This window comes from Eumetopias jubatus, unplaced genomic scaffold, assembly GCF_037043125.1.
Source record: "Eumetopias jubatus isolate StellerSeaLion01/CBP00866 unplaced genomic scaffold, mEumJub1_p1.0 scaffold_3, whole genome shotgun sequence".
Classification (NCBI taxonomy): Eukaryota; Metazoa; Chordata; class Mammalia; order Carnivora; family Otariidae; genus Eumetopias; species Eumetopias jubatus.
Window position 1 is genome coordinate 27480705 of NW_028274809.1, and position 21427 is coordinate 27502131.

A 21427-nucleotide genomic window follows, 5' to 3' on the forward strand; every position below is an offset into this window, starting at 1 on the left:
AAGTGTAATAGTGTTGTATGGTGACAAATGGTAGCTACACTTGGGGTGAGTAGAGCACAATGTATAAATTGCCAAGTCAGTATGTTGTACACCTCAAACTAGTGTAACATTGTATGTATATCAACTATACTTCAATTTTTTAAAAAAGAATTGCTCTTTACAGAAATGATATTGTTTATGAGACATGATCCTCTTTCATTATTTGCTGAATTAACAGCAAATACATGAACATTTTCTAGCCCATTTAATGCTCAGATTTTTATATGACATATATTTGGTATCTTCATTATTGACTGTCAGGAAAATTGCTTACTGGAATATTTAAAGAGATCAAACCTAATCCATTAGACAAGATGAGACATCTGGGCTGCATGGGTTCAAATTCAGGCTCTGCCCATGAAGGATTTTTGGGGGTGGGGAGGAGTCAAGGCAGTTTATTGGCCCCTGAGCAACCCTCTGCCCATTAATTTTTTTTATTATGTTATGTTAATCACCGTATGTTACATCATTAGTTTTTGATGTAGTGTTCCATGATTCATTGTTTGCGTATAACACCCAGTGCTCCATGAAATACATGCCCTCTTTAATACCCATCAGCAGGCTAACCTATCCCCCCCAAAAACCCTCAGTTTGTTTCTCAGAGTCCATAGTCTCTCATGGTTCGTCTCCCCCTCCGATTCCCCCCCCTTCATTTTTCCCTTCCTACTATCTTCTTCTTTTTGCCCATTAAGTTTTAAACAACCTTTCCATGCTCAGTTTTCTCATCTGTAAAATGGGGATGCTGATAACAGTACTCATAGGAGTTCATGTATGTTTGTAAGGATGCCTGGAAGAGACAATCACTAAATAATTTTAAAATTAATGTTTATGCCCACTTCAGTTGGGCTCCTGGTGGGTTTTAGGTGAAGGTGAATTTCAATAGAGACCATTAAAAAGCCTTTTCCTTAGGCATTGTCACCTGCACGTTGCCCCATGGGGCCTATCTGTTGCTCATAATCTTTTTCTGTTGTTGGCCTTAGGAACCCCATCACCTCCTTAGTGCCTTTTGCTCATCTCTATACTCTGTTACGAGTTAAAGTCCTATGGCGACTGCAGTTCCCATAAACAACCATATCAGGGAAGTTCTGGGTGGAATGAAGACAGGTAACAGGTGACCATAGCCAAGGTATGGTTACTGAGCACCGGCTATTTGCCTCCCAGTATGTCAGAAAAGACACTGTCTCCTCTGTGGGCTTTCCATCTTCTGACTTGGAGGAGGGGGCAATGCAGGGACAGGGGAAGGCAAGTGAGAGTTGTGGCCAGCTGGCAGGCTGCTAAATGCCAGCATAGATCATCTGGGCTTCCTGGAACAGCTGGTCATGCACAGGTCAGTCCTCCAGATCCCCTGAGGCGATCCTAGCCACTGGTGATACTTAAAAGGCAGGATTTGAGGGGACTGGGACAGATTTTGGAGGCTCTCTGCTGTACAAGGCATTGGCCTTACAGGTGCTAGAACTGGATGAAGTCTATGGAGGCCAAAGATGGGCATTGGTAAGGAGGAGGCTTGGGCAGTAAGTCTTTCAATATTCTAACAACTTATTCAACTGAATAAGGGGTGTGTTGGCTGAAGATCAGCCCTGGGCTTAAGAACACATCATTTGGGGGCACCTGGGTGGCTCAGTCGTTAAGCGTCTGCCTTTGGCTCTGGTCATGATCCCAGGGTCCTGGGATTGAGCCCTGCATCGGGCTCCCTGCTCAGCGGGGAGTCTGCTTCTCCCTCTCCCACTCCCCTCTGCTTGTGTTCCCTCTCTCGCTGTCTCGCTGTCAAATAAATAAATAAAATCTTTTTTTTAAAAAAAAGAACACATCATTTGCTTGACTAGGTTACATCTTTCCACTATGTCTTTTTTCTACTTCCAAAAGTTATAAGCAAGTACGTTATAAGTTCAGGCCTACTAAGAGGATAGCTTTTTGTCATTTCTCACTTGACAATGAGATTTTTTTTTTTTTAAATCATATGTGGGGAAACAAGCAAACAAACTCCACTATATTTTTCTTTTTTCCTTTGCTTTAATGAAATATATAGGTGGGAAAAGAATCTTAAGTGTATTTATCACGGACGTGAAAATTACCAGTGGTTAATATTAAAGATTTTTCTTCTTTCTTAAGATAGGGCAAAAGTCTATTAAACATTGGTTCCTCAGGCTCCCAGTCTCCCTGAGGATCCTGATTTGACCTGTCCAACCAGACCCTTCTCTCCCCCACTTTAGGATTAGGAGTTTATTCTTTTGGGTTTTTGTTTCACAGAATGAGGAAAAACTTGGGAGGGAGGGAAAAATGAGTGGGTCTAAACCTGAGGTTACAAACCAAATCTGTAGGGTCCAGCACCTGCAGTCACGAGTGAAAGTGAGTTGTCTGAGAGTATTAACTGGCTTGGGTGGGGATTGTGTCCAAGTGCAGGGACCAAACTCATGTCATCATTCACAGACCAGCCCCGGCCAATTGATACCATGAATGCAGGCTCCTGGTTGCCAAATCGTTTAACTTTTGAAAGATCCAAATCTGAGAGAGTGTGTGTGAGTCTGTGAACTTTCTTCAGTTTGAAAACACTGTGCTGGCCAAACAAAGCACATCTGGAGGCCATAGTTCTATTACCTCAACCAGGCCTGAGGCAGGAGATTTTTAATGGAATTTAAGAAATGGGAACAGCTGTGGTATATTTGTGATAAAAGGCACGAAAGAAAAAAAAATAGGGCTTTTTGGAGTGTGCCTGTTACGCTTCTTCAACATACTCAAGAAAACCTAGTAAAGGACAGTGTTTTGAAACAATTTTGGGTTGCTGGACTGTGTACTTTTGACAAAGTTCTACAAGGGCCTTATCGTAAAAGAGGAGTATATTTTTTCCTCTACATAAGCTACATAGAGGGTTATTTTTATAATCCTACATTATATCTGAGTTACTTGTCTCTTCTCAAGTCAAGCAAAATCTTCTTTGCCTTGTTAATTAATAAAAAAGAAAATGAAGACTTTCTTGTGATTCATGCCACCAGACAAATAAATGTCTAAATCCCGTGTAGTTTTGAGACTTCCTTGAAGGGAAACATGGATACGAATTAAAAAAAAAAAAACCTATTAAAGAGAAAGTCTAATTATGTTGGCTATCTAGTACCAAATCCACATTATTAGCAAAGGAAAACGGAATGCAAGATGATGACTCCATTGGTAGAAGTAGGTTTCAGCCAAGTTAGAGTGGTAGGTCTGGCAAACCTCCAGCACAAAGACATTCCTTCCAACAGTCGCAAGTTTCTACCACTTGATACCTAGACTCTTTGACATCAGACTTCGTGATATTACCTCCTGTAGTCTTAGAAATGATTCTTACCTATTAGCAGGCTGCTGTGGCTCTTTCTCCTTGGACTAGATGAGCTGAATGCTTCTAAGAATTTAATGCGCAGATGATTCTTCTAGGGGAATGCTGTAAGTCAGCCAAGGGTGGAGCATGGGAATTTGTATGTCTAACAAGGTCCCAGGTAAAGGCTGAACACAACTTGAGTAGCAGGGAGCTAAAAGATTGAATAAAGATAGAGAATAGGGTGTGTGGACCTACAGGATGTCTGCTTTATGACCTGCACAGAATCAGTTCCTCTCTCTTCTGGCAGTAGCAGCCTGACTTGACTTAGGAGGGAACATTTACTTAGAAGGGAACATTTCCTCTTCATGATTAGTTTATGTAGTTCAGAAGAGGCTCCTTCTCCCTTTACTTTCCTCCTACCCCAACCACCTGTGATAGAGAAAAGAATGTGACCCAACCATGGGTAATCAGCAGAAGTGAGCAGGTGACCCAAGGTTCAATGATTTTCAGACCCGAGATCTTGACTAGTGCTAGTGGGAAAGAGGCTTTCTTTGGTGGGTTGTGAAACCTGGAGCTCCCCAGTGACTATCATGAAAGAGGTGCTTGCCTTTAGAATAAAACTAACACAGAAGAAGCAGGGCTAAGATTTGGAAAAAGAAAGATTCTTAATATCTTCTAAATGCCTGGATCCATCCATGCCTGAGGTCTGCCTTGTTGGTTACTTGAGCCAATAAATTTGCCTTTATGATTAAGCCAATTTGATTTCAGTTTCTGTCACTTGCAACAGATAGCATCCTGCTAAATACAGTAGTAGATAAAGCCTGACACATGGTGGGGAGATAACTATAGCATTCTCATCATAATTTTTCCTTGGTTGGACTGAGCAATGTGTGTGTGTGTGTGTATGTGTGTGTGTGTGTAATTTTTTTTTCCAGAGAAGAAACAATCTGAAACTATGTTAGGTGACAAGCAATTTTATTTTGCAAAACAATCACTATACAGCAACAAATACATTTGCAAATTTTGATTGAAAAACATGAACTAACTACAACCAGCCATTGAAGAAATGCCTTTCTATGATAACAGGCTCTAGAATTATCAGAAGAAAGAAACCCCCTAGAGATTTGTAGCGGCACGTTGGAACCTTGGAATCCCAGCATACAGAGTATACTTTTTGTTGATTTTTTTTCTTTTTGCTAAAGTTGAAGTAGATTTTCATGATTGACATTTTGTGAGTTTAAAAATAAGCTCTTTCCTGCAGAGGGACTTGGCCTCAACCTACACACTCAGGCTAAAAATCCTAGGTGTAAAAAAACAAACATCAGTGCTGATTTTAACACATCAGTTTTGGAAGGAATGCCTAGACTTTGCCTTTCCAAGCCATGAATCTATTTTTTTTCCTCTTGGCTACTTAGACCATGAATGGTTTATTTTCCTCATTTTTGTGGCATGAAAAATCGGACAAAAAGTGTAATTGTAGCAAGGTCGGAATCAACCGCTTTGAGATTATTTCTTTAACAATATTGACATGGATGTTATAATTTGGCTGATGATCCTATTTCCTGCTGTCTTACTGTATGAATGTGTAGAGGTCAGCTATCACCAGCAGATTCTTCCATTTAATGTTCTCTCTTCAGCCTTCTTCAGCCATGCCGAGTTGGTGTTACACAGGTGTCTTGCTTATGGGTGGGATTTCAGCCTATCACCCTGCTGGAACTCAGCAGGAGAATCCAGAGAGAGTTGGTTCCTAAATGAACAGGGCCTTTGAAACTCATCATCCACTCGGATCTTTCCTGCGTCATTATAAAGTACCCAATTATTGGTTGCAGGTGACCCAGAGAGAGTGAGTTCATTGAAGAAGCTGGCCTTTTAACTCTTCACAGCTCTGGATTACTTATGTATCCTTAAACAGGTTCTCAAAGGCTAAAGCCAGAGAGAAACTGGCAGTAATAGATCTAGAATTGGAACTATGAAGCTTTAATTTCTAGATCAGCGTATGGGTACCCCCACAAGAGTGGTGTTCAAAAAGCTTAATTTGCGTCGTTAATCTTGAGAGTGAAGGCAAGATAGGTTCCAACCCCTGTCCCCATAAGAAGACATTTAGCCTGTGTGTTTCTCTCTTCTATTGGTACAAATTATCAGTTTCTTTTTGTTAACATTATAAAGAATCATATTTCCGTGCAAAGGAAGGGCATTTATTCATTATAATTTTGCAGAGATTTGAAATAAACATTTGTTTTAATGCCAAATCTAGTATCTTAGGGCTTTATATAATCTGTATCTTGGGCATGTATTTGTAAGAAACAGAATTTTAATATGTAAAGCATAATTACTTATTCTTACCTTGTATAAAAAATGTAAACCAAGTTGATAGAAAATACTTATTTTGTAGGTTAAAACTGTTCTAACCAGCTGTTAACTCCTTCTTTCTAGAGAGCTTTCATCACTACCTAACACTATCAAACACGTAGGAAAATACCATAGGTCTCCACACAACTACTCTTTCTTCTGCGATTTTCTAGTGCATTTCAAGGGAAGGTGATGAATAAAATGCTCAGATAGGTCAAATCCACATCATAGCAATTATTAGGCAGAAAATAGACACATCCATAGTCATACTCCCATAGTTTCTAATTTTTTGACTGTTGTGTAAAAGAATTGATATATCAACACTTTCAGACATGTTTGCCTATGCAAAACCTATTAGTTGAGAATGAGTGCTATGTTTTTGCTCCTACAGTTTTTGTTTTTTGTTTTTTTGGGTTTTTTTTTTTGGTGGAAGTCACATTGGTTGCAATATCCAGTGGGTCACAAAATGGCACCCGTGTCTCTGTCTTTGCATCCCTTGGCTGCTTTCCTAGATGCTACTCGTTTCCTAGATACTTCCTCGTTGCCTCATCCATGCTCATCACTTCCTCCTATATAGTCAGGAATTGATTCGACTCACGGGGATCAGACACCTATCAGACTATTTGCTTTTAATGGTTCAGAACCAACCTACCAGCCCCGAGCAAGAAAAAGAACAGATAAAATACTAAAAACACTCACCCAGACTGGTAACTGACTGCTTATTCAGGCCATTGACTATTTAATTGCTTTTCACAAGTCTAAGATGAACGATTTGTGAGAGGAATTAATTGGTGATTTCCCAGACTGTAGATTAAGTCACACCAGTATTACTAAGTCATAAAGTGTCCCTTCACAGAGGGCAATGTTGGAATCCCGGAAAAACTGATTTAGATATCTGTATCTCAAGTGTTGTGTGGCTATAACTTCTCAAATGAGTGTACTTGTCCTTTTTGATCAGGGTCTTTACTGTGGGTAAGGAAGCCAAATATTTTCTCTCAGATAATTCAATTAGCAGGCAATGTTTGGAAGAGTGGGGCAACATGTCCCAAACTCCCTCTGTTAGTTTCAACTTTAGCAAAGGGAAAAAAAAAAAAAAAAGAAATCTTAAGAAGTCTGTTTCTTGAATGATTACAGGAATAAAACCCAAACTATTCCATAATTCAAAATGAGATGAATCCAAAATCTTAAACCAACAATCTGTAAACCCTTTTAATGTATAACTGGACCCACCCCCACAAACTCCATGTTGGTGAAAGCAAAGAAAAATAAATTTTCCTAGCATCACGGGAGAGACTTGTATCTGGCACTAAAACAGGGTTACAGCTCTGAGTTGTTACAGGAAGCAACTTCATGCTAAAACTTTTTGTTCTTTTTTAATGTATTTTTTTTAAATAGGGAAAGAACCCTGCTAACATCTACTTTCACATACCTAAAATTGCAACACCAAAGGGTGCAGGAGACACAGATACTGTGAATAAGGAAGTATAATATTCAAGTATATGAGGAAGTATCACAAATGGCCACAGAGAAATATATATATATTTATATCTATAATACTGTATCAAACAGATGGAAAGGGAGTGTGAAACTGGTAGTGTGGACACAAATCTAGCTGATCAACTGACATTCTAATCAGACGAGTCCATCCTAATGAAAGTGCTTCATTCCTAAGAGATGCACTTTTATATCGCTTCCTCAACCACAGCTCAAATGCTTCGTAACTATTTTTAATTAGTTAAATAATTTATTGGATTGACTTATACTCTGATATAATTATCCAGGTCCCAAATGTTAATAACTTAACTGAATCTTTCTTCCCATTTATACAAAATAACACTTTAAAAAAAAAAACCTTATTTCTTACATGCTCTTTCCTTCCTGCAATCAGACTCCTTGATTTAATTTAACCTGTAATAAGTTAAAATGGGCAGCTTTTATCTTTTCACCCAGCAACAGAAGAGTGGAATGAGCAGCTTGGATTTCAACAAGGCCTTTCAGAATGTATGGATAGCCTTCAGGCACATGAAAGGTAAAAATGCAATTTTTAAAATAATAATACTCCATGCAAAACAGAGCAGAGCAAAAATAATTGTCCAATTGTACTCATGTAAAGCCAGTGTCTTCCTGTTGCAAATGGAAATCAAGTCAATTTCTGCATATACTATTCATTGTTTTTTATAAAATTGTAACAATAACTACAGTTTGGGAATGAGATTATTTATTTTATGGTTTGTAAAGAATGAATGTAACACCTGCTCAGAGCCCACTCCTGCCAAGAGCTCATGCCTAAATATTATTACTTCAATGCTAAATGAGAAATATTCACAAGCCCTGCTTAGCGAGTGCCGCAGTGACATCCTCGGCCAAAGTGGCAAGCTGAGGGGATTCGAGCAGGTTGATGCTTCCAGAAGAGGAGACATTGCTGAGTCGTCGGGGGGACGCCACGCTGGATCTGCCTGGGGATTGCGTAATGATCTCAGCTCCGTGGTCCACACGGGCCTTTGCATGCTCTCTGAAGTTCAACTTCTGGCTGTCGATCTGTTCAAGACAAACATCAGTCCTTGTTAACTCAAGCATCTTAACTGGCCCCTAGACCTTTCACTATTGTCTCAGAGCTGATGTTAATGTCACTTTTGTTCAGCTCTGCCATTCCTACTTTCTACATGTCCAGGCCTTTGATCGTGACTCATTTTGATGAGGAGTATTTCAGAAGGATTAAAAAGCAGAAGACAGGATCAGCTTACAACCTTGATTCTTACCTTAACGTTACCACCTCCAGGTACGTGGTGAGCATTGTCAAGTGAGCCGACTTTAGCTTGGGCCTTTTCTTTGAAATCCAGTTTTACACTCTCAATTTTCACACGCCCACCGCCTGTGAGAGAAGAAAGGCTTTTAAATGCCTTGCTACAGTGATATTTTCTACTTGGGGTGACTATTTCCCAAAAATGATTATACCAGATAGATCATCATAAAGCACAGACTTAATTTACTCTCCTTTTAACCATGGAGGTGAAAGGAATTTTTTAGAATTTCTAGTCTGTATCATTTTTCCCATATCACCCAAGGTAATGACATCCTTTTTGTACCATTATATGGCTTGACCTATGTATTAATATCTTTTTCTTCTAAGCCAAACTGAAGCCTGATTACCAGATAAGTTTCCAATGCACTTATCTATTTTGAAACTGATCGTATCTACCTTTGCTTTTCGGCTAATAAATTCTTCTTCATAATCTACCCATGTCTAACATAAAATATCAGAGGGGCTTTTCTTATCTGTATAATAAAAATTCTAAAAAGAACACAGTGAAAATATCCTATTTCATCCTTTCTAAAACTTGGAACATTCAATCTCTTACTCTTAAGGGAGCAAATTAACTTGAAATGAAGATCCTTATTCTTCTTCATGGTAATAGGTCATTTTTCCAAAAAAACAAAAAACAAAACCCCCCCAAAACAACAACAAAAACCCCCTAGAAACTATTAGGTTAGAAATGGTACACATATGGGTAATATATTCATTTGTAAATTTTCAACATTGATGGCTTGACTGATAAAATTGGAGTTGGAAGCTAAGTTGTTTATAACCAGTGAGCTTTGAGAATTTACCATTATCATTAGCAAATGGAGTGACAGGAAGAGAACCTTAGGAAATCCTACTCTTGTACAGTTGGCATAGGACCAATCTGACACTGACTTTGATCTGATAATGTGGTGACAGTTTTGACCATGGCATCTTCCTGAATGCTAATTAGTCTGAAATATGAGGATCTGCTGGTAGATGAGAGTGCAGAGTGGTGCCCCTATCTCTGTATGCCTTTTCCAGCTTGTAAATGCAGGGAGTTCAATTCTGGTAGGTACCCATTGTTCGTTAGCCTGTCCTTGAGCAACTTTGAGGGTCTGCTGATGTCTTTGACTTGAAAAGAAGCTGAATTAGACCCCTTTACCTCAGCACCTGAGATTTGCTTTCACTTTGATTAGCAATTTGGTTTTGGTTGTGTGCATTTCTTTGGAAGGCCAGTGGTAAATGACATGACTATCTATGATTATTACTGCTTCTGTTGTAGGATTTTGACTTGGGAGAAACATGGGGAAGATTTTTTAATTTTGGACTCTTGATGCTTATTTATCTCCATAGCCCAAAAGAAAGGTCTGTTAAGTCTTCACAGACTTAGACCTTATGGTATTTTTCTCATATGATACCTAGACCTTTATACTGACACCCAACTACCTGGCTAGGGGCCCCTTGAAATTATATGGTGTTATTAGATTACATTTTGAAGATATATCCATTCATTCTCCTGAAGTTTTAGGATGTGCACACTGTTATTTAACTTGTGTTTATAGGAGACATGTACTTGTCCCTCCCTCAAAATATGCATTATTGCAGGAAGTGTTATTCTTCCAACATTTCACCTAGCCATATGGGTCTCTCGTGTTAGTTGTGATGGGATTAAGGTGATTCATAAAACATACTTATCTTGGTTAGAGGCTGGAGGATGTTGAGTTTCAACCTGATGAGATCAATTTTCTTGGGGTCTTTTCCATTTTTTTGGTAGCCTCTAATAGAAATGACCTTTGCAAGCTTTCTTTTATGATTATATGTTGGACAGAGTTATAAACCTGTTAAAATTTTTACTGAACTCTATTTTGAGGGAGAGAAAAAATGTAATATTGACCCAAAATATATTCAGAAAAGGAAGCTTGAGAAGTCTGTTTTTGTTGAAATCCTACTAGAAATTTTTATGTAACTGTTAGAGAAGCCCATTTGAATTCCCAGATCTATGCCTTTGGCTCTGAAGAATTCTGGCATCTACCAGGAGCAGTAATTGTGAAGGACTATAAACTTTAACAAGCTCCATATGTCCTAAAGTTGGGCTTCCATGTGTTGAACTGTTTCCTTTATTTTCTCCTTAGATATTCCACATTCCAAAGTAACTTTGTGAAAAGCTCGCCATTGTCAAAGATCATTGTGTTAACACTTCTTTATGAATTCAGTTATCTGATTCAGTTCTTATAAAAGAAAGATCTAGATTTAGAAATAGGTGGGAGTCCATGACAATAGTCTTTTATGACCAATAAATCTTACATAGACTACTTCCTTAACTATGTCACATTTTCCTGTACATCAAGAGTCCAGTTGAATTTGGCTAATGGAATACTTACTCTCTCAATTAAAGAATCTAATATTTTCTTTTGCATTTTGGAAGAAAATAGGCAGTATGGCCAAATACTTCATTCCTACTGTTGACACAGCAGAGTCAACCAAGTATTTGTAAGCTTGAGTTATAGATCGTAGAATTGTGAAGATATGCAGTATGAGACCATGTCCCTGCCACCTCAGGAATGACAGAGAAGCTAATTCCAAGGAAGCGGTTCTGAATTTTGTACTGGAGATTGTTGGGGAACATCTACAAAAAGACGTGACACTGATTGACCTGAAAGCTGGACCTGGGCACTCGGAGGCTTCTCATTCCCTCCCCTGCTTGCCTTTCCTGCTCCCAGAGGCTGCTCCAAGGACAGAGCCTTGAGATAATGAGGTGATGTTGAGAACACCAACACTGCATGCATGACTAAACCCAGTTAAGGCTTCTTTATAAACTTTTAAGATTTGGTGGGCGGGTGTGAGGATCCATCTTGCTGCTACCCAAGAGAAGCCTCATATGTAAGTTCCCTTTACTTATTAAAACTGCCACCTACTAACCTGGAGTGGCCTACCTCTTTCTTCAGTTTCTCCCTGTCTTCTGAGTACAGGTGCCAGTCTCAGATTACACCAGGGAAGCTCCCAAGAGGGTTGTGAACCAGTAGAGATTCTGTATATGTATTACCTAACTCCTTGACTTGCTTTATGAACACCCTTTGTCAAAGTGAAGCCTGACTTCTGGACATGTTTCCAGTGCATTTATCCATTTTGAAACTTATCCTATCTACCTTTATTTTTCAACAAATAAATTCTTCTTAATAATCTTTTCTTGGTCAGAAATCTTTCTGGGCTTGATTGTTCTTATACTTTGTTTCTGATAACATTTGAGACAGTGATTAATGGGAATAACCTATTACATGGTTTAATTAAGATATCAAGCACACCAAAGGCTTCCTCTTGTCCATCTATAATTCAATGGTATATATTGTGTCAAAATATTCTCAAGAAAATGACAAATTTGACAGTTGTCCATTATTTACATATGCATGGAGGTAGAAGTTAGCAAAAATATATAATAATGATACTCAGAAAAAATGACTTATGTTAGATTTACACTTTAAAGAGGAAAAAAATCCCCAACAAGTATGAATGTAAATTGTAGTTTAGATCATTAGTCCTATAGAAAAACAAGAGGCCAATGGTTAAATAAGTTGGGACAAGCACTGCGTCAAGCGATGGGTCAATTAAGCACTGCATTCTGCTGAGGATTCATAATGCTTACTGACCTACTATAGGATCTGAGAAATTTAGCAGATAAATACTTTCATCAGCTTTGCTTAAACACAATCCTTCTTTCACATATGAAGACAAAATACTTCCATGAAAAATCTTTGGAAGTGCTGCTTTCGATCCATGTAATTATGTACGAATACATGGCCCAAGGTATTTTATAGACCATATATTTCAAAAGAGCTCCAATAAGCATGATGAGTACATAGAGATAAGTGCATCTTATATACCTTTTAATTTTGAATGTGTCCTATGATATGTACCTCCTTGTGATAATTGAGTTTATTGCCCAAATGAAGATGCCTTAAAGTTTCTAACTTAAGTTTCTATTAATAAAAGCACGAGTTTTCAGGATTTTGAGACATTTTTCCAATTAGGTATTTCACAACAAAAATTCTGCTTGTTGATTTCTTAAGCAATTTAATATTTCCCAAACTACCAAGAAGCACTTATTTACCTGGCCTGTGGCGGATGTTCTTCAGAGAGCCACATTTGGATGTCACATGGCTTAGGTCTATCTTCTTGGTAACAATCTGTACCTGTATGAACCATATAAAATACCCTTAAAATGGTTGAGACATGGGCAAGCCCCCAAGCTCATACATAAAATCCAGAAACATACCCAAACGCACAACATACGACAACACAGAAACCCAAACTCAAGTGCATACACATACATAGAAAAACATAACCTCCCAGTGTACTCCCACATTTGGTTGGAAAGAAGGACCAAAATGAAAGAAAATCCTAGAATAGAAGATTTTATTAGTAGAAAACAGATCATTCCACAAGAGGATAGAAACACCTGGATTAATAAGGCAAGCTTCCACTCAGAGAACAAAGCCACACCATGTTAAACCTTTCCATAAGCAAAGAGCCAAGTGAAGAGATGAATTATTTTCTTAAAAATGATTTTTCCATAAAAGTGACCAACATTGCTCATAGTTACAAGAAGACCAACATTGCTTTAAGATATAAGAAAAAGAAAGATCAAAGCTTTTCTAAAATATTATTGTCATGTCTTGGCTAAATGGAATTTTTCTTATCCACCAAATTATAAAATGGTAGTAACATTTTTTTCTTGTGTTTTATTGAAGTTATCTCCTCTCCCCGTGTTAGAAACAGTGTTTTTCCAATTGTGGTGCACTGTCCATTGGCATCAGAAGTACAAGGGTATTACTGAATTGGAAATGGGGTCACAGAATCTGCATATTTGAACAAGTGATTCTTCTCTAGAGGAAAGTTTAAGACTATCGTTTTGGAGGTTGGAAGCTCCCCTATTTACTTTAAGATTGTTAGTTATCTCAATTTGTGCTTTGCCACCTAGCCTTTTAGGCCAGCAGGGCCTGCAGGAGAGGATAGGGGTTACCCTTTGACACCCTCCAGGTATTTCCCAGGACTAACACTGCTTTTGTGAGAGTACCACACGGTTTGCACTTACAGTCAGGACACAGGGAGGAGCGCCACCATGTCAATGTAAATACTGATCCTGAGGCTTAGCTCAGCACTCTTAAGGAGCCTAGCAAACCTTGCTATGGACTTCCTACAATAGTGACATTTTCATGCTCAGTGGAACTACTTCAAGCAACAGGTGACAGTTCTTGGTAGATGGCACTGGCTTGTCTCCCCTTTCACTGCTTGACTCCTCCAGCTGAGGAGCCAGGAGGCAAGAGTTATTAACAGGCCAGAATTCTGGACTTGACACTCTGTAAACTGAGTCACAGATGGCCAGAATCTGAGGTTTAGGTGACAAGGATCCATAGAATAGAGAATCAGCCTGGGTCACCTTTATTATTCTTATTTTGTGAAGAATCATGCTTCCTTTACCTTGAGTTTCACTGTTTCAGCTCTGCCTTAACTCTGAGAAACATGCATTCATCTTTCCCTTCCTCTCAAAGGATATTATTTCTGCCCAATTCAAGACACAGAAAAAAAAATCCCATCAAGACAAAGTTTATACTGGGACTTGAATCCTTTCACTTTGAATGACAGATGAACTGTGCTTCACTAGTTTTGCATTATTCCAAATGATACCCTAACTCTCATGAATAGTGATGCACAAAAGATTGACATTACACACTTTGGGTACTTTCAAGTATATCAGTCTTTTCAAGAGTAATTGAAATGGAGCCATAAAAGTGTGTGCCCAGCTGATGTTTGCAGGGGAGTAGAGACAGCATGAGGAGATACCTTGAAGCCAAAGGCCAGCAAACAAAATTGGCAAGTCAGGTGAGGTGGGTTTGCCATCCCCCTGAAAGACAGGATGCAGCCCAGTAAGGTTTTATTCCTCAACTGAAAGCAAGAAATTTGCTGATAAATCTTTCAGGGAAGGATGGGAAGCCCACCAGCAAAAATGCAAGGGTGACAAGCTCCCAGACCAGGGGACATGTGGAGCAGCAACAAGTAGTGGGGTGTGTATTGGGCGAGACGCAGGAAAAGAGACAGGGGGCTGGCTGTGCAGATGGCTCCACACAATCAGGCTAGCTTTCTAATAGAAGCTTCTACTTACATTTCCGCCCCCAGCAGAATGTTTGATGTTATCCTTGGAACCACATCGGGACTGAACCTTGCTAAAATCGATCTTCTTGTTTAAAATCCTAACCTAAAAGGAATTGGAGGTAACTTCACTGTGCATTTTTCTTTCAGTATGCTGGGCATAGGGAGCCAAAATGCGTTAGTGCCAAGGAGGCTCAAAAATTCCTTCCACCTACATAATCATTTAAGAGAAAAAAACCAACACTGGAATTGAAGAACAGATCTATCATTTAATATGAGCCCTAGTCCCCTGAACCCCCAAGGGCCAAATGCTCAAGAACTTTAGATATCTAAGTTATAGGCAGTTGTGACCTGGAAACAATTAGAAGGAAAGAAAAATAAAAGTTGGATTATCTGTGACTGGGAAGCTTCCAATATTGTGGGCAACACTGGGACTCAGTTTCCACTCTATAAAAGGTCCAATAGTGTAGTTCAGTATAGTTCTTGCCCTACTCCCGTTCAATCCTACAGTGTCAGCCATCGCAATTATAAATCACCTGGTACACTTGATTGTATTATTGGTCCACCTGGCACAGGTGAGGTTCATGACTGGATGGGCTGAATGCCACAGATGAGGGTTCTCATTTGTCCAGCAGAACGCTTGCTTTCCCAAGAGGGTCAACAAGGGGGCTCAGGGACTCCTCTGCTGAAAGGGCTTCACTATTGCCTTGCAGATTTGGCTCAGTGGTCTTCTGAAAGTCTTCTTGCTGACAGCTGCTCATAAATAGCCATAACCCTTGGATGGTTGGTGCAAAAGCATTCTTTCCATTATTTTAGAGGGGAGCAAATCAAGGGCCACTAGTTAACTGACTTACAGTAGGTCATGTAGAAGTAGTCCAGGCCTTGGCTAGGTCCAAAAGATATGAGGTTAGGTGTTTTATTTCTATTTTCAGAAAGTTCAGTATTCATCTTGAAGACAACAGCAAATCTAAATCTGGACAGATACTATTCTGGTGTAATGTAATGTGCAAAGTAATAGCTCTGGTGACGATTTCTATGTATCTTAAAATTTGCATGTTTTGGAGAGCACATGAGCATGGAAAGAAAGGTTTATTTTTGTGTTTGTTTGTTTGATTTTACTTTGGCCACTTCTACTCCTCTCCCCATGTGCCCTTAATAGCTAAAGAGAAATTATGTTTTCAATGCTTTAGGGGAAAGTTTGTCCTCTTATTTTTTTTAAGATTTTATTTATTTATTTGACAGAGAGAGACACAGCAAGAGAGAGAACACAAGCAGGGGGAGTGGGAGAGGGAGAAGCAGGCCTCCCGCTGAGCAGGGAGCCCGATGCGGGGCTCGATCCCAGGACCCTGGGATCATGACCTGAGCTGAAGGCAGACGCTTAAAGACTGAGCCACCCAGGCGCCCCAAGTTTGTCCTCTTATAAAAAATGCTAAATAAATACATCCTAGATATACAGCCATCTCCAAGAGTGGTATCACATCTCTTGGTGTTTGCAAAAAAGAGTAAAAAATTCAAGATGACACTGCATCCTGACTATTTTTAACCAGACAAAGCTTAAATCACAGTGCCTGTCTGACACTGATGAGAGAGCTTGTCCCTTACAGGGAAATATCATTGACAGCTCTCATTGGCAGCCCAAGGGAAGGGCTTCTTGTCAAAATCTAAAGTCAGAAAACATGATGATTGGGTCACTCTTTAGGGCATGATAAAAATCCCAATTTAAAAAGAAGGGGGGGAATATCACAGAGTGTGTATCTAACAATAAATGTAGTGGCGGGCTAAGAATTTCACATAAAATGTAGATGCCAATAACTTTAAGTCAACAAGGGCCATTACATTTCAATCCTCATAGATAAATTATTTTTAGAAAGCTAATAATTTTATTATTTCAAATAATAATACTTTTAATTATCTTCCGTGAGTCTCTATTTTGGCAATGAAATAGAATTCATCTAAGCCATTTTTCCTAATCCTTGGGGACATATAGGGTCTCATATTTCATTTGCAAATTTTAATTTAGAGATCATTAGAGTACAAATCAAGTGACTCATTACCCAGTGATCAAAGGCTCAATGTTAAATCTGATTCACTTGTTGCCAAAATGGAAATTCCAAATTCAATTGCATGAATTTGTTTGACTCTAACATTTAATCAACTGGCAATTTTTATGATTTCTAAAACAAATGATTCAAACCTCAAGGGGGCACATTGCCAGCATTACTTAGAGACAATTTAAATTTTAAAATCCTAAAACTTAGAGGCTGCCTTTTGTTCATTTTCCCCAGATTTTCTAAAGAATCATAGATTTTCTAGAGAAACAATTAGCTGGCCTTTTTCAATGGGAAACTTTCAATGTCTGTTCAATTCATAACGTGAAGCAGACCTTCGACAGGGATTAATGGCATATTCTTTACATATTTCCATATTTGCAATAGCTTCAGAGTATATTGCTTTTTTTTCAAATAAGGTAGAGGATGACATTCACCATTTTGCTTGATGGCCAAATAGACAGTAATGGAAATCACTTTGGGCACTGGATGCTTGATGCTCAGTAAGATTTATGCTCTAGCCTGACAACTTGCACCTAAACACCCACCTAGTCCGTGTGATGCACACTTATGCTTTAACAAAATTACAAAATACTTCATGCCAAAGATCTCTGGGATCATTTACCAATAGTTAACACTTTAGAGAGTTAATTTTACAAATACCAGCAGTCCTCAGAAACCATTGCATAAGATAGAAAAATAGATGGCTGCTGTGAAGGATAAAACTTTATTCCAGATTATTATTATTATTATTATTATTATTATTTTAAGTCAGAGAGTCAAGTTTTAACTTGACTTTTTGGGGGAAGGAATTTCCATTGAGCTTTTGTTTTCCTATATGTCAAGGGAAAATTATTTTAACACCTCAGAGATGGTCTAGAAAAAAAAAATATAACAAACCTTTATTTGGTGAACTAATTTTCTATATTCATAATATGGAGGAAAACATATTTGAATAATCATTATCCAAGGTTAACTCTAGACTACATTCTATCCTTGTCAATGTCTTTCAATCAAAATTTTTGGTTGCACTATTAATGTAAAATGGGGTGATTTGAAAGTGTGTGACAATCTTTCCTTCTGTGTACTTCACAGTAGAAGGGAAAAATGTATTATTTCAATCAAGTGAATCATCTTTCTAAAGCTCTGCTTTGTTCAAAATTCTCCCAAAGTCTCTATTTCCTATTAAACACATCAAAACTTCTTAGGTAGGCAACCAGGTTTCTCAGAAATTCTGATTTTTGAGCCCTCTTCTCAAAACTTTACATTTTGGCCAGACTTTACATTCCATACTTTAAGGACCTTGTTTACATTTTCAAGTTTGTTCCCATGCTTTCTTTATGTTATTATCTCTTGCTAGAATGCCCTCATTCCAAGTTAAGTCTGGAACTCATCATTCTTCAAGGATCAACCCAATCAGTTCCACCCATGGGAGGCTGGCAAAAAAGGATTTCAGTTTCACGGACAAAGGTTGGTGACATGCTTGCATTCAGAGTTGGCTTTTCGTTCACATAAGAGTCATATAAGCTTAAAGAGTTAAAAAGAATAGGTTAATGTAATTGAATAATTTAATCAGAATTATTTTATTTTACTTTTTACTAATTCTATCTTCCTCCACCATGCAAGGGAAGTACAGTGTAGTGACTTTCTGGATATTTCTGGTGTGACTCTAGTTGGTTTTATAATGATGGTTCAATTGAAATGATATGCCACTATACTCTCTCTGCATATAAGTTTAAATGCACCTTTAGAGAAATACACTTCTATTTTCCCGAAGCAAGGTTACTCTAAGAAAGGACAGGAAGACAAATGTAGGATATGTCTACAGGCAAGAACAAATCTGTCTTCCTAGAGATTAGTTGGAAATACGAAACATGTAAAATGAAAGAAAATGCAATCCTAATTTATAAGGGAGGGTATGTGCTATGGTGAGTGATGTGAATTGTGCAAGACTGTTGAATCACAGATCTGTACTTCTGAAACAAATAATGTAATATATGTTAAGAAAAAAAAAGAAGAAGAAGATAGCAGGAGGGGAAGAATGAAGGGGAGTAAGTCGGAGAGGGAGACGAACCATGAGAGACGATGGACTCTGAAAAACAAACTGAGGGTTCTAGAGGGGAGGGGGTGGGGGGATGGGTTAGCCTGGTGATGGGTATTAAAGAGGGCACGTTCTGCGTGGAGCACTGGGTGTTATGCACAATGAATCATGGAACACTACATCAAAAACTAATGATGTAATGTATGGTGATTAACATAACAATAAAAATTAAAAAAAGAAAAACCAGAGGCATTAATCACAGTGTCAACTTGCATTTCTTAAGCAATGGGATTTTGATTTTTTTTTTTTTTGATTTGACACTCTCTGATGCTGCTTTCTTTATCAAAAGACCCACATGTCAGCTCAAGATAGCAAGATATGGAGAGTAAGTGGGGGTCCAGAAGTTTGGATTCTGTTCTTGGCTCTCCTACAAGATAGTGCTAGGCTCTACAGGCTTCCTCTAGGTATGAACCTCAATTGCTATAACACTTCTTTATTCTTCATCCAATGTTGTTTTAGAAAGAATGCTTTTTTTTTTTTTTTGAAAGGGTAGTAGTGGCCAGTAACCCTTCAATTTTATCAGAGATTAAGTGTTTCCTTTGGCTTTACATCATTTTTCAGGAGTACTTAAAATGAAGCCTTTTTTTTTTAAGTTTTTCTTTTTTTATTATTATGTTATGTTAGTCACCGTACAGTACATCATTAGTTTTTGATGTAGTGTTCCATGATTCAAAATGAAGCCTTTCTTTGTCCTTGCATTACAAAAACACTTCTCTCTCTCTCCCAAAAGTATTTCCCATTCCATAGCATTCAGTTTTAATGAAAACTATTTATCTATCCTATATAGAGTCCTGAGATACCATATATTAAAACAAAAAAATATATGACCACATCAGATATTTCTGAAGAATGAAAGTTCTTTGGAATAGATGATGTTTTTCAAAGATTCATCTGTTAGCAACCCTGTGCTCAGATTAAAATGCATACAAACTTTATAGTCTATTCCAAATTTTAAATAACCCTGCCTATACTGACCAATAACTTCTTCAAAAATCAATGGATCAAATACAAGCAATAAATATATTGCAGTACACATTTAAACAGAAATAACAGTTCATGTCAAAACATATAATTCCACAGAGGTGTGAAGGAATAGGATGAGTTGGAGGGTCCATTAAGGGGTCAGACAAATTTTTATGCAGGCTATAGCACACAGCACAGAAAAGAACCACATTAAAAACCTAAATCATGCTGAAAATTTTGTAAAGAACTGTTTGGTGGAACAGACATTGAGTTTAGACATTGGCCTCACTGTTAAACATTGGCATTACATTTTTTTCTTCATTTCAAATTTTTTAGAAATTTTAAAGAATAGAGGGCCAAGCATAAAGGCAGTAACTTTTAAAGAGTTTGTTCAGTTGTTTGAAAACAACCTGAGATTCAAGACTGTTCCTATGTTCTTGCTTGGCTTGTAAATGAACAGCAAACAAAAAAAGGACTCTATAGGTCTCAACTTTGTAAACCCAAAGAGGTAATTCTTTTTCATAGTTTTTTAATAATTAATGTTTATAAAGCCTAGCTCCAGAACTTTTCATTACCCTACAAAAGATACTTCAATTATAGTTCTAAACACTCTGTTGCATAAAGACAGGGTTCGTGATATCAAGGAGCTTTCATTTTGAGATAATGTTGACCTTCTCCCGCTCTCTCTCTCTCTCTCTCTCACACACACACACACACACACACACACACACACAAACACACACACACACACACAACCTTGTCAATATATCATAATGCATTTCAGTGAACAGTTTTCCTTCATGCTGGCTTGACAGTATTTTAAAGCTCATGGGATATTTTATTACTTTTCTTATTTAGCACTTATTTGTAGCTCAATGAGATGGAAAGAAATGGCGGTGAAAGAACTTAAAAATTACACAAGGGCAAGGCACTAGGGGAAGATGAGAAATGAAAAAAAAAAAAGCCATTTCTTTTCTGCGTAGATGGTAGGGACCATGTCTTATTGTCTCATTCCCCTTTTGTCATAAAGTACCCAGCAGGGACTTAGTAAATGTTTCACAACATGATGCCCATGTGAATGGGAAATAAATCTAAATACATTTCAATTCTCTTTTAGTTTATAAAATTTATAATTTTATAAATTTACTTCTATGTTACTAGTACTCAAGACCCTTCATAGTGGTGGCCATCATAATTTTATATAATGAGGAAAAAACCATTTCAGTATAATTTATTACTTGCCTCCAGCATTAACTCTATTTTGTCCTTGAATATAAAACTCAAAGCAACTTATTCAAATTAGATGTGAAAGGCCTAAAAAAGTCTCAAGATAATGCCTAAAACTTTATAAGAAAATATAAAAAAATTCTTCTCTATATTTCACTCTTTTCATTCCCTCCTCCCTCTCTTTCATAGTGCTCCCTCTTCCCTAATTACATTCCTCTTACTTCAGAAGCACTGAGTTTTTACTCAAGTTCAGCTTGCCCTTTGTGGTACAAATAATTAAGGAACCTATTAGAATAACTAAACGAATATTTTTAATGAGCTCTAATGCAAAAATACTACCATACTCTAAGTAGAACCATGAATTTGAGAGCTTCAAGTGGCCTCAAGTTCTACTTAAATGAGATATTGCTACATCATGATGGTGCTAATACATTAAATGAGATGGTGCTACAAAAAGAAGTGTATTTTGTTGTTTCTAT

The 21427-nt window shown here is 37.9% G+C and overlaps 1 protein-coding gene across 26 annotated transcripts in view; it reads right to left on the reverse strand.

The window, feature by feature from the left end:
* Window positions 1-7892: 7892 nt before the first annotated feature.
* The window catches only part of MAP2 (microtubule associated protein 2), a 76573-nt gene continuing 63038 nt past the window's right edge, over window positions 7893-21427 (reverse strand). For 20 of the 26 annotated variants that reach the window (XM_088022068.1, XM_088022060.1, XM_088022058.1 and 17 more), the window contains 3 exons: window positions 12571-12652; window positions 8440-8552; window positions 7893-8218 (listed from right to left, as the gene is read on the reverse strand). In XM_088022068.1, the coding sequence (XP_087878194.1) occupies window positions 8003-8218; window positions 8440-8552; window positions 12571-12652 (411 nt within the window). In that variant the 3' untranslated portion in view covers window positions 7893-8002. Of the gene's footprint in view, window positions 8219-8439; window positions 8553-12570; window positions 12653-14622; window positions 14716-21427 lie in introns of all 26 variants that reach the window. The other 6 variants (XM_088022066.1, XM_088022061.1, XM_088022051.1 and 3 more) reach the window with 1 other exon arrangement.